Here is a 14,615-nt window from a genome sequence, read left to right as displayed (position 1 = left end):
CTTGCAATCACAGCTTCTTAAAGAGAAAGATCAGTTATTTTCCTTCGCTCTTAGCTCCTCAAAGAGCACAACCTTAAAAATCTAAATCTTTAAAGCCCATGAATATCCATAATATTTGTTTTGTTTTAATTCACAAATTATTCAAGACATAAGTCTTCTATACTGCAGCTATGCCATGAAGCCACTGCACTGGCTAGGAATGTTGTAAAACATTGAGTAACCGTAACAATTTTATATTTCTGTAATGTCAACACCACCACAAATGGAGGTGTATAAATGATTCAACAAACTACCAATGACTTTTCAAAGCACATCATCCATAACTTTTATTTATCAGTTCCCAACAATTTCAAACCTAGCACCAAAGGTTTTTGATTGAAGTTGACTCTGTTGCAAACAGCTTCAAAGACCTCAGAGCAAAAGCTGCTTACTAATTCTTCTTTATGTTAACTACTGAAGGCACATGACATCAACAGTTCTTTTATCTGGAAGCCCATTAATCCGCTCTCTTATTGGTGAAACAGTCATGACAAATTCTTCCATTTTATTCCTATAAAACTGCCAATTCAAAAAATCCTCCCTCTCTTTCAACAGGCACATTCTAGGAGTGAATGAAATCTGTGATGAACTGTATATGAAAGGGATTTTAAAAACACATCTTTAAAAACCCAAGACCATCCTCCTTTAGGGTCAATTGTGTTTTTATCACAAGCCCCCCCAGAGGAAAGGGTGCTGTGTCAGCTGCACTGCCCCAGGAATTTCTCAGGAAGCAGTCTGCAACTCTGAGTGCATCCCTTCTCTACCTAGCTCAGTGTACCTTCCTCCATCATGCTAATGGACCTGTAGGCACCAATGAAAATAAAATCATAAGAAGTATACATTGTCTAACAGAAAATAACCAGTTTGCCCCAGAAAGGGTTAAAGTTAAGGTAACTGCAGAGGATAAGTAATTACCAATTCAATTATTTCATTGATCTGCTCACCTGAAGAGCATATTTTGCTTCCAGAACTACAGATTTTATTTCAATCCATTGTACCTACATTCACCTCTAACTGCAACAATAAAATTCAGTTTTGAATCCATGAGAAGAGTTTTGCTCTGCTAAGCATAGATAGCAAAACCATTCTCTGCCTTTTTAGGCTTGAAATCAGTCAAATATCAAGTTGGAAGTGTCAGGAGTGCTAAAAGAAATAATCTGGTTGCAAAATACAAATAAATAATAAATAATAATAATAAAGTGTTAGGGGTATGATAGCTCACTGTGCCATAATCATTAGATGCCAGGCAAAAGCTCATACATGTAAATAACTATTAAAAATGAATGTTGGGAGAATTCAGAAAGTCAGAACTCTGAAGTATTTCACTTCAGCCTAATCCTGTTATACTTCATCATGCCAAAAACCATGCCATCAACTTTAAATTAAGTTTCAAAGTGTTCTTATTAATTAGTTCAGCAAACCAGGGGTGGGAGTGGCAAAGGGGACTTATGTGATCTTTGGATGTACAAAGAAGGAGTGGTAAGTAGAAGTAAGGAGGTGATTTTACCACTGTACACAGTATAGGTGAGACCAACACTGTAATACTGTACACAGCTCCAGGGTCCACATTTTAAATAGGATGTTGAAAAACTGGACATGTTGCAAATAAGAGGCACAAAAAAGATTAGATGGCTAGAAAAAAAAATGTGTTATAGTGAGAGACTTCAGGAGCTCAATCTGTTTGTTTATCAAGCATTAGACTGAGAGATGAAATGATTGCAGCATATAAGTACATTCATGTGAAGAAAATATCAGGCACTACAGAGCTCATTAATCTAGAGAAGAAAGGCAAAATACAAGCCAGATGCCAAAAAAATTCAATTGCTCCCAATTCCGTACTCTGTCTTTTGCAGCAACCCCTAGTGGAGGCAGCTAGACTGACTCTTGCTCAATTTCAGCCCCAGGTTCTTCCTGTCCAATGGTTCAACCCACCCTGCACCACTCCTTGATGTAACAATGTGGCATTGCAGAAGGTCTTCCGCAGAGCGCCCTCTGTTGACCTGTTCTTTGGCCATGTGATGGCTTCTTTCTGTCTATACCTTCCATGACCTAGCCCTCTGGCCAGGTCACCTTTCAGTTCAGTCGGGATAACGAAAGTCCAACTGAAACATCCAGACAAATGAGTCTTCCGCCCCTTTTGGACTTTTCTCTTCATCCCTACTCTCAACCCCTGAGGAGTTTTATGCTCCTTAAACTGAGCACTGCCTTCCCAGGCCTTTCCCCCTGGATGCACTTCTACTCAGCAGATTTTCTTTTGGATGACAAGGTATAGAAATAGATGCAGATTTTTCTTCTAACCTAGAGAACATGAGTTTAATATATAAAATTTACTCAAATAGGTCAGAGATTAAGGTTATAAAGTAAAACCAGAATAATGGCCCATTCCCTTCTGTGGGTTAACAATGGTCTTAATCTTCATCCACAGTAAATGCAGTCTATTGCAGCTCTAGGCTGTATGGATCGAACACTACCTGGGGAGATGCTCCTCAGTCATCTGGTACCCTGTGATATGTCAGTCATTCCATAAAGTGCTCTTGCTGTAGGCTCTTAAAGAGACAACACAGCCAAATGCAGCCCAGAATTAGTTTATATTCGTAAGTCTTTACGTTCTCCAAGACTGCAAACAGCCACTTCTGCACAAAATAAAGTCACTCTATAGGCAAATATGTGCTTCTTGGCTAAGAAAAATAATTAAGACTAGATACTAAGTATTTAAGAATATAAAACAGAGTATGCCAATAACAATTACTTAGTTAAAAAAAATCTCTCTAGAGAGTACAATTGTTTTTACAGTACCTATTAATACATGAACTTTACTAAACACTAAAAAAAGGGGGTCGGGGAGAATAAATTATTTACCAGTTTAATATAGAGTATGAATGGCAAGAGGGGCAAACTTCTCCTAATCAAAAAATTATTTGAAATTGACAGGGGATAGCACTAGGGAGATAAATAAGCAAAGTAACAGAAGATAAAATTATTTTTAAAAATTTGCAAGAGAAAAATGTGGTAGCATTTGATAGACATGTGTAACCTGAGATTTCACTCAATTTAATAAAAATCACCAGAAGCAGCATGTCATGGACAGAGTAAAGATGCTTCCACTCTGTAATATGGTAACACCCTGTTAAGTAGAGAGAGATATAATGACCATATTACTGTATGTTTCTCTAAACAAAAGCTTACTGCTGTAATGATTGTTTTGTCTCTGATATTTACATAGTAAGGATTTGTAATCCTGTTAAAACTTCCTAAATAAAGAAAGAAAAGAATAAGCATAACTATACCATAAATAGTGTAAACTGAAATACCCCCAAGAGTAGATTATGTGCCAAACTGTTGCATGCAGCATGGGTAGCAGCGTCAGAGGACAAAGTCTGCAGAGCCACTACATCTCCTAGCCATGCAGGTGGGCAGGAGGATTGGGAAATGAGTGGAGTAGAGCACAGCAAGCAGGAAGACCTTATTCTCTGCTAAGAGCTCAGGTGGGTCTGAGGGGGAGGTGATTTAAGAAAAATGGCTGCTCTGAATATCATAGGGTATAGGAACACCTTGAAATTGCTACACTGCTTCCTAAAAGATTACACATTAGAAATAACAGGATACAATTCCTTTGAAAAACAGCACATGGAAATCAGAGCCACCAACAGTCTACCAGCTCAGATCAAACAGGCCAACACAACAGCAATTAACCTGACAATCAAAGCTGGAGTCTTCCCAAAGCAAGAATATCTCCATCCAAATACCCACACCCAAAACCAGGAGACTGTTTGTTTAGTCACTATTTTGAAATGATCCTGCCAAATAAATTTTAGATTTTCTATAAAAACACAGAACTATGCTATAAACAAAGTACTTGTAACCTGCAGTTCTTCTGGTACAAACAGAAAGCTTTTCCAACAGATTGCTGCCACTGTGTTTTCTTCCTGCGTTCAAACTGATAAAGTCACATATTCCTTAAAAAATGTAACCAACATAAATGCTCTTGAATAAATACCATTTAATCTGTATTTTTTCTTCTAAATAAGAAGAATTCAGAGACTAAGAATGAAATTGAATATAGACATATAACTTTTAGTTTTTCTTCATTCCCATTTTATATTCAGCCTTTGTAGAGAAAGATGTTATCATCAGTTAAAGGTTTTTTAAAAAGACCTTTACTATCACAACAGCAGTTTTTATTACTACAAGGAAAATGATTAAGGAGCAACTATCTGCAGAGGCTGTAGAAGTGAGTTACTTCTTATGATGGACTGTACATATATCAGATTCCTTGGATTTGTTAATAGAAGCCAAAGACCTGTTTGACAGTTCAGATCCATTATGTATAGCATATGGTTTGAAGCAAGCAATTTTGGCAATTTTCAGAACAAAAACTAATAGGATTTAATCCTTCCGAGAGGAAGCATGATAAAAATGCTTTAAAACCTAGAATATTCAATTTCAGAAAGAAAACAATTACACTATTATGCAATAATATATACCAGAATATCCGATAACTTAAAATGGAGAGCTTTTAGCTTTCTCTTCTATGTAGATTGTTTGTATAGCTAATTAAAAAAATATATATTTTATTGGAGGAGTCAGGAACCTCTATTTGACAAACTACTAATATGCTCACCTATCGTATGTAAGCAACTCGTATTTGCCCTATCATAAAAGTAAGTACTGTATACACCTCTCCAATGATTATCTTTGTAAAGGTAATAGAAACTAAAAGGAAAACTTGGATACACTTGATTCCATTGAAACTGCTTGCTACCTAAAGCACAAAATGACGACTATTGCCTTGTGCACTTTGAGGTTGGAGCACATCCATCCTGTCAAGGCAAAGGGTTCATTTTGATCATCTACTTAGGAGGTTACTGGAACCAGAAGACTTGAAGGGAAAAAAAAGGATTACTTACTTGTACAGTAACCATTATTTTCTGAGGTGCATTGTATACATATACATTCTGCTGCAGGTATCTGTGCAAACAATCCACTCGAGTCAGACTTTTGTCACCAGTACCACTAGGCAGCACAAGAGCCCCTGCTCGCCTCGTGCCTCCATCTTCCACTCTTTCCCTTCTCACTGCTGTATATAATTTCCAAAGTAGCAAGGAATGTGTATGTCCACAACACATCTCAAAAGATGAACAGTTATTCTACAGGTAAGTAACCGTTTTTTCTCCTTCGAGTGACTGTGCATGTATATATTCGACTGCAGGTAACTCATCAGCAGTTCCCCTACAAGCAGAGAGACTTCAGATCATCTGAATAGAGGCTGTAACCACAGCTTGCAAAAGTCGGCGTCGATACAAGAGGCTTGAGGAATGGCAGAAGATCTGAAGGAGAACATCCTTCCTGATTGACCACTCGTGCTGATGTGCAAAAATCCTGTGAGGAAATCCTCAAAATGTTTCTCTCGTTCCTGGAAGGTGAAAAGCCTTCAGGAAAGCATTGTGATGAATGCATAAATTCCATAGGAGGATCACCTCCAGGCAAAACTGAGGCAATCTTGCACTTCTCTGCTTGTTCAGATAGCAATTCTTACAGACAAAACCACTGCCATGTTCTATCACTTGGTTCTTGATGGTGGACAAATATCTCACAGGCCCAAAGAATAGCCTGGGGCACAAACACATTTATGTGGAGTGAAATTTCCTGAGGTGACTAAACAGCTTGCCTCTGGAATTGACCAAGATGGGCTCCCCAAACTTTAATAGATGCATCAATTATCAGACTCAGTCAATTCTGGAGATAAAAACAGAACTCCTCTGCACACATTGGGGGATCCAACAATCAAGAGACCGAAGCACTTATGCGGCTACACAAATCTGTATGTCTGTCCAGAAGGTGCCTGGGAGGACAATATACTGATTGGAGCCAGGCCTGCAGAGAGCAAAGGTGAAGTCTGGCATGCAGATCTCCATATGTGCATTGGGCCATATGGCCCAGAAGCTGAAGCAGGCACATGCTGATGTTGTGGGGGGTGAATTTGAGGCTTTCTAAGAGAAAGGCTACAGACTGAAACCTTCTCAGGAAGGTAAGCCCTGGTTGTTATGCTGCCAAGGTCTGCTCCTATAGAGATTATGTGCTGTGTTGGTTGTATTTGTGATTTGTCCAAATTCAGTTTCAGGACTAGACGGGAGAACAGCTGTTAGATTACTATAATGCTATTTTGGACATGGTCACTTGATACTTCATGAACTAGCTGATGACCCAGGTACGGAAATATTTGAATGTCCAAATGGTGGAAATGAGGTTGTTACTACTGTCACACACATGTTGATGACCCTGGGTACTGATGACAGTCTGAAGCGAAGGACTGTGTACTAGTAGTGAATTGAAGGTACTTCCAAGGGCAAGGATGTATGGCCACATGGAGGCATGCATCCTGTAAACTGAGAGCAGCATACAATTTCCCATCTTCAAGGAAGGGATAGTAGAAATGAGGGTGACCATCCTGAACTTGATTTCCTTGACGAAACAGTTCAGCTTTCTTAGCTCTACAGTGGGATAGAGGCCATAAGATTTCTTTGGGACCAGCAAGTACTGGGAATAGACACCTTTTCCTCTGTGCTGGTAAGAAACTTCTTCCACCACTCCCATTTCTAGAAGAGACCATCTATTTTGAAGTAATACATTCTCATAAAAGGATCCCTGAAAAGGATGGAGAATATGGGTTGGGAAAAGAGAAGTAGGTAAACTGGATACCATTATCCCTCTTTTACCATGCTTTACCACTTGTCTGATATTATGTCCCAAGCACAGTGAAAGAAGAACAGGCGTGATCCAAAGGGAACATATATCGTTGGTATGCAGTCCTTGACCAAGAAGGTCAAAATGATTGCTTGGAAGCTGCTGCAGTCTGGTAACCCGGGCTCCTGCCAATGAAGATGGCTGGCAGCATCGAGGAGGTCTTGACCTTCTTAGAGGCATATTGTGACCTCTGTTGGAAACAGGGCCTTGAAGTAAGATTGCCGCCTAAACTGTTTCCTCTTTGTAAACAGAGTATAAACTCCTAATGAACTAAGCATTGCATGAAAGTCTTTCAGTGTGCACACAGAGTCATCTGTTTCAGCAGAAAACAATTCAGAACCGTCGAAAGGTGAGCCATCTATTGCGTTCTGCAACTCTCTTGGAATGCCAGAAGCCTGTAGCAAGGAAGAAATCCAGCCTCATAAATTTCTTATCCTTGGGAGTGGTCTCCTGGTTGAATCTGAGTCCCCTGCATCACAGTCAGGGTCTAGTTCCAATGCAGGTTGCATTGCATCTTTCAAGAGACAGACTTTAAGATGAAAGAGCCAATTTTAGTCCCGGTGAGGAAAGAATTACATATTGAATAGGACAGGACAAATCAAGCGGCTCTCATGCCTATCTGTGACAGGAGAAAAGAAGCCCCGAACATGGTACACAGCTTAATATCTGGGTATTTTTTAATAAATCAATCCTGCAAGTAACTATTAAAACTAAACTAAGTATAGTATCATTAAATATTAACTATAAATACATACTAACTATACACAATGAAGTTCTGAAAGCTAGCTAACTGAAGCAAATGCTACAGAGAGGAAGAACTGAGAGGGAGGCAGCAGCCATGCCCTTTTATGCCCTTGCCTGAGAGCACAAGGGACACCAGGATGTATGCACGCTTAGTGGTACTGCTGGCAAAAGTCTCTGACTCAAGTGTACTGGGCACACAGACCATACTCTCAAGGGTTTGGAAGAACTTTATCACACTCTTTTGCCTGCCACCATAATGATGTGGCTCCTAGCTGTCATCCTAATGTATGGGGAGTCGGGGGGGAGAGGCGCTGTGAAAAATGGTGCGAGGGCAAGACTGTGGCAAAAATCTCAGATTTACAGATTTTAAGGCCAGAAGGGTCCACTACGATTATATAGTCTGACCTTTTACATAACACAGGCCAGAGAATTTCACCCAGTAATACTTGCATGAAGTCCATACCTTGTGGTCAAGCTAGAACGTGTCTCTTAGGAAGACAATCTTGGTTTAAAGACTTCAAGTGATGGGAAATTCACTGCATCCCGAAGTAAAATGTTCCAATGGTTTATTACCTTAACTGTTAAAATTTGCACCTTATTTCCAGCCTGAATGTATTGTGACAGGGTCAGGCCACATGGCTCCAGGAGAGTGATAGAAGGTAGATATATTAGCCCCAGATTAAGCAGGTCCCTTTTCCCTGAGTAAGATAATGGGCTGTTCCAGAAGAATCAGGAAGTTGCCGGAACCAATTAAGGCAGGCTAATTAGGACACCTGGAGCCCATGAAGAAGCTACCAGAATCAATTAGGACAGGCAGGCTAATCAGGGAACCTGGTTTTAAAAAGGACCTCAGTTCAGTTAGTGTGGTGCGTGCGACGAGCTGGGAGCAAGAGGTGCTCAAGAAGCTGAGAGTGAGTAGGCGTATTGCTGGAGGACTGAGAAGTACAAGCATTATCAGACATCAGGAGGAAGGTCCTGTGATGAGGACAAAGAAGGTGTTGGGAGAAGGCCATAGGGAAGTAGCCCAGGGAGTTGTAGTTGTCACGCACCTGTTACTGGAGACACTGTAGACAGCTGCAATCCACAGGCCCCTGGGCTGGAACCCGGAGTAAAGGGAAAGCCTGGGTTCCCCACAACCTCCCAGCTCCTTATTTGATATAAGAGTAGTTGACCTGGACTGTGGGTCCCACCAGAAGGTCTCTGGCCTGTCCCCCGACCCATTAGGTGGGCCAGCAGAGACTGTGGAGATTGTTCTCCTCCTTTTCCCCAGCTGGCCAGTGATGAGGTTAGCTGAGTGAATGGCAAGTTTGTGCCACTAACAAAAGGAGCCAAACTGAGGACTGCCGTGAACCTCTGAGGTGAGCAAATCCGCAAGAAAGCGCAGAACCCACCAAGGCAAAGGAGGAACTTTGTCACAGTATCTAGTTTAAGCTTCCAGCCACTGGATCTTCTTATGCCTTTGCCTTCTAGATTAAAGTCCTCTACCATCAGAAATCTTCTCACCACTTAGGTACTTATGGACTGTGATCAAGGCACCTCTGAACCTAATAAGATAAACAGATTTAGCTTCTTAAGCCTTTCACTGCATAGCAAGTTTTCCAGACCTCAAATCATCATCCTTGTAGCTCTTTTCTGACCCTTTTCAATTTTTCAACATCCTTTTAGAAGTGTGAGACCAGACCTAGACATATTATTCTAGTAATTGTCTAACCTATACTGCCTAACTATTTCTACTGGATAGTTTCTTGATTATATAACCAAGAAACATATTAGCCCTCTTAATCACAGCATTGCATTAGGCGCTCACATTCAGTTGATTAACCACCATGACCCCAAGCCTTTTGCAGAGTCACCAGCTTTCCAGGATACAGTCCCCTATCCTGTAAGTGACCTAAATGTCTTGTTTCTAAGTGTATGACCTTATATTTGGCTGTATTAAAAACACATTCAAACTCAAATCACTTAGATACATACTGATCTGGGGTAAAATGAACCTGTCGTCATTTGTCACTCCAGCAATTTGATCGTCATCTACAAACTTTACTAGCAATGATTTTATGTTTTCTTCCAGATTAGACAAAAATACTGAATTACATTGGGCCAAGAATAGATTCCTGGGGACCTCACTAACACCACACCATTTGGATGATGATTCCCCATCTACACTTATTTTTGACTTACAGAGATCTGTCTGTTAACCAGTTTTTAATCTCTTTAATATGTGCAACACTGGATTTGTATAGTGCCAATTTTTTAAAATCAGGCCTGGACAAGGAATTTGTTCTTCTTTAAACAGGTACCCTTCTTTAAGCGGTCCAATTCAGTCACTGACCAAAGTATTCCCTTCAATTTCTCACAAGACATAAGCTGTTTATTTTATCAGGGTTTATAGTTATGGCTCTTAGGGATGCCTCAAGATGAAGGCATGGTGGAATTTGACATCTGTAACTGGAAGTCAGATTCCCTGAAGTTCATTCACATTATGACTCAAGATAATATAGTGTATTCTGATTGCAAATCATGATATACATTTGTGTGTCCCCCCCCTTTTTTTTTTTTGGACAGTGATGCAAGTCTCCTTATCCCTCAGATAGTATCTGGGTATAGTATGCTGCTATAGGGTTTGCTGTACTACTTCAATGTACTGCTGAATACTTTGAATTTGGCCACTGAAAGACCCATACAATTATAATTAAACATAAAGAATATAATTGGACTTTTCTGGTATTTTATGGATGTCAACATTTTTTAGAAGTCATTAAAGCGATGGAAAGGATAGAGGATTTACAGATTTGCTATGTCATCAACAAGGTCTGCACTAACATTTCTAACTAGCTGAACCAGTTCACCCTATTTTCCAGATGGCTATTTATACACTTTAAACTGCTGTTGAATGTCTGGTACTGTTTCTTTTTATAAGACAACTAATTCCTTTGACTACAGATTGAGTGTTCCAGCCAAATTCATTCCAATAATGTTTTTTTTAAAATATGTACAAAATCAATAGAAAAACTACTTAATCCTTGTGACATAAGTTTTGTTCTAAAATTCTCCACAACCCATCATAAATTAGAATACAATGTAATGAAATGGATTTTCATACCCTTGGTAGAAAATGTCAGCATATTAGTCACTGAATCAATTCTATATCAACACAAAATCTGTCAGTGTGGGCTGCTTTGTGTGAAATCTACTACACCTCATCTAGCAGCAAGGCTGACACCAGCCTCCACAGACATTGACATAAAATGTTTGAACAGCTGCTCCTTTTACTGAAATGGAGATTTAATGTGTGTGGTCAATGGTGGCTCTTAAGTCTCCGACGACAACAACATGACAGAATTTACTGCAACAAGCTACAAAAGCATGATGCATTATCATGAAAAAAGGAACATCTGGCCTGTTCAAGGCCAATGGGCTAAGAGTGCTACTAAAATGTAGTTGCTTTTTCAATTTATGGTATCTAAGGTGGAACATATGTAACTGTTCAAAAACCATTTTCACTGAACTTCACCAAGACATTTTTTGTTGGATCATATTTGGCAATTATAACATTTGCCTGAGAACAAATAAAGCCCCAGCCTTGTAACTGGATTTGCACAGGCTGAACCCTGCACCTATGTGGCGAAGCACTGAAGTCAATGGGGCTCCCCTCTTGTGTTTCTGAGTGCAGGATCAGGATTCCAACATACAAACTACCTCTGCAAAGCAAATGCCAATGACTGCCTTTCCATGTGTGCAAAGTGATTGCAATCCATGATTCTAGGTACCCTGCAAGTTCCATGGGATGCAGAGATAACACACACAAGACATCTTTCAGTAAAACACCCAGGTTGTTTTAATTAATTTTTTTCCTAATCAAGCAAAGAAACAATTTCAAACTGGGGACTCAAGTCTCCAAAATGTCAATATATAATGATTTTACTAAATAAGAACAACAAACACATTTTTTAAAAAAAAACCCTTCTGATATGTAGGAAATCAAAAAAACATTGAAGTTCCCATTGCCAAAACTGACCAGTTGTGAGAACACAGGAGCAGTTAGCAAACTAATGAATACAGTATGCTACTTACAAGGTCATTCATATTGGTCTGGCTGGCTGGGTGAATTTCTTCCAAGAACTCCAAGACATAAAATGTGTATCTATCCATAAGGTGAACTCCAATCCCAAGATCAGGCTGATGCTTAAAAACAAAATATACATACTTAGAGTGTTCCATAGCAAAAACCTGATGGGAACAGAGCAAAACAGGGCCATGCAAGTGTTCAAACCTATGAATTATCTTTACTGCTAGTCAAATTATCAGAAATATGCAAAAAAAATTACTAACCATCAAAAAACCCCCAATAGACTGTGTAAATTAATCTGTATATTGTATGTTATCATCTTCACCTTTTAAGACTAAATTCTGACTAGCCCTGTCTTTGCCTGGTTGAAGGGAGCCTCTTCCTCCATTATGCACCTGTGCAGAACTCAGGTAGGATCCTCCCACTATGGCCTCTTGAGCATGAGAAGGAGCGTGGAGGAAGACAGTGCTGTGCGGCTCCAAGAGGCCATGACCAGTTGCAGTAGGCACATGAGTAGAGCCTAATTTTCAAAGATGTTGAACACCTACTGGGGCTATGGTGCTCACTACCTTTAAAAAAAATCAAACTACAGAATAGGATGGTTTCACAAACTGCGACTGTCTCATGAGGCCATAGCCTAAAGTAAGAAAGATGAAGGTAAGTCACTTGCAGGTTTAGGGAGAAGATGACTAATGTCCCTCTTCAAGTGCGCTAGCCATTGTACTATAAATCACATTTTCTATTCTCTATTGTTACACTGCAGAAAAAAGGTATTTATCATTATGTTCTTTAATTCATCATTTTATGTCTGAATTGAAGACTTACTGAAAATTAAATTAGGGGTGTACATTAGCCTGGTGGGCAATTGACATCCCAACACTTTTGGGCAGCACAACATAATAACGTGAAAAGTACATCAAACATTATATGAGTGATGGTTTAGAGGTTAAACAACCTTTATGTTGTTAAGCAGTTAAGGTGGAGATTTTCGGAAGTGCCAAAGAAATGTAGCAGCACAAGTGCCACTGAAAGTTAATGCGACTTGTGATCCTAAATCCTTTGGGCATTTTTGAAAATACCCCCTTTACCCTACCTCCAACTACCCTACCCATAGGAATCCTAAGTCTATGGTGGGGAGCTGTACCTATAGAAACCCTAACCCTGACTCCAAGTACCCTACCCATAGAAACCGCAATGCTAGGGCACAGAGCCCTACCCAGAGGAATCCTAACCCTACCTCCAAGTCCCCTACCCACAGGAACCCTAACCCTACCTCCAAGTACCCAACCAAACTCATACTTACTGAAAGTGAATCTTCTCCTACTTGGCTACTAGCCAAGGCCATTATATTTGGAGAATAAAATCGTTCATACATTGATGCTCCTTGGCAGGTATCAATAATAAACAGCAATTCGTTGTATCTGAAAGAAATAAAACAGCTTTCACATTTGGCATTCTGTAGATTATGTCTTCATTCATACAACTTCACTGCATAGTTACCAAGATATGTAATAGAGATCCAACTGGCTGAACATTTCAGACACCTTATAATTAATAAGAAGCCCATACAGCTATTGAGCCAAGGTAACTCATTTGTGTGGCTGAAGATTATAATAGATTTCCTTCTCCTGTGGAAAGGAGAGCTTCAGGCCACCTCAAGGACAACAGCTATTTAATACCACTGCTGGGGTGACAGTAATTTTTCGCATTTTTAAACCACATTCAGAAAAAAATAATTAATTTTGCCACCCTTCAGAAGAAGAATGTGCTGTTTAGACAAGAATTAAATGGAGGAATGAAAGGCTACAAGCAAAGTTTTACATCCGTTGGTAACACACTGTATTTAATCACTAAGTAATCAATTTTTACCTTCTTTTCTGCCACATTTGTTCAAAGGCATCAGCAAGTTCTACATTAGTGATTTCTTCAGAATCCTGAAATTTCAAGAAACCATTTCCACCATGACCTTGTAGAAAAATTCACAAGATAAATAAGCATGTACGTTAAATAGAAGTACAATATACACAAATATGGTTGCCAAAAGGCCAACAGAAACAGCTTAAATGCAATTCTTCTCCCTCTTTGGTGTGGGATGACAAGACACGATTTGAGGGTAATAAGCACAATATACGTTTATAGTTTAACCTGGAATACATCTATTCATTCATAAATTAATAGATACTGCTTTAAAGATGCTTCCTTGATTACTATTTATGCAAAACCCCTTCACATAATAATGATTTTTGTAACTTCCAGAGTCATTACAAATTAGGCTGTCTAGACCATATGCCCAGGGTTGTGGAATACAAGTGTGAGACCCAGATTTTTAAGTGGTGCAGCAATCTTAGTTATCAGAACTTTTTGCATGGATTGTTTTTAATACCAATAATAACGGATGTTTTGCTCAAAGTAATGTGAATCCATAATTACCGTGTATTTGTTTTACTAATTTTTCAGTGTTATTTGGCTTTCTGATGAGATTTCACTCTGCTACTGTGCAACAAAACCAATAAATTCCTGTAATTACCTGTCATATATATTAGAATATTGCTTCTGTCATCAGAAAGTAGGCGCTTGGATCGAGGTGTGCTTGGTGGGATTCTTCCTGTCAATACGCGCAAGAAATTCTCCACAGTAACCTACAAACATCGAAATAAAGTAATTTCTAACTATCATAAGGGATATCTATTGACCACTACTAGACGGGGTTCCACAAAATGACGACACAAACTATGCACTATATATAAATAGGTCCACCAATAGATGGTATAAATTGCATTACCAGATTTCTTCTATTCAAGGTTTTACTGTGCTACTGCTCACCAGTTTTTTTTATTGCCCCATTAAAAATCAACCTGTTGCTTTACTGTATTTGAAAACTGTTTCATCAAACACACTTCTATGACCATTATAGTCTTTTAATACTTCTTCATTGATTTGAACACCTTTCACACTGTAGTGTACATCTTTACTCCGTCAATGCCACTTATGCATTCACAAAACACTGCAACATTAGTAT

At 39.3% G+C, this 14,615-nt stretch overlaps 1 protein-coding gene across 4 annotated transcripts in view; it reads right to left on the bottom strand.

Annotated features, from left to right (window-relative positions):
* Positions 1-14,615, bottom strand: part of PIGK (phosphatidylinositol glycan anchor biosynthesis class K) — a 121,080-nt gene that overhangs the window by 93,187 nt on the left and 13,278 nt on the right. For all 4 annotated transcript variants that reach the window (XM_048860648.1, XM_048860651.1, XM_075131725.1 and 1 more), the window contains exons 5-8: positions 14,124-14,235; positions 13,466-13,562; positions 12,900-13,017; positions 11,602-11,712 (exon numbers count right to left, since the gene is read on the bottom strand). In XM_048860648.1, the coding sequence (XP_048716605.1) occupies positions 11,602-11,712; positions 12,900-13,017; positions 13,466-13,562; positions 14,124-14,235 (438 nt within the window). The remainder of the gene's footprint in view (positions 1-11,601; positions 11,713-12,899; positions 13,018-13,465; positions 13,563-14,123; positions 14,236-14,615) is intronic.

The sequence above is a fragment of the Caretta caretta genome, chromosome 8, assembly GCF_965140235.1.
Source record: "Caretta caretta isolate rCarCar2 chromosome 8, rCarCar1.hap1, whole genome shotgun sequence".
Taxonomy (NCBI): Eukaryota; Metazoa; Chordata; order Testudines; family Cheloniidae; genus Caretta; species Caretta caretta.
Note: the sequence above shows the minus strand (reverse complement) of the source record. Positions and strands in the feature narration are given on the sequence as shown.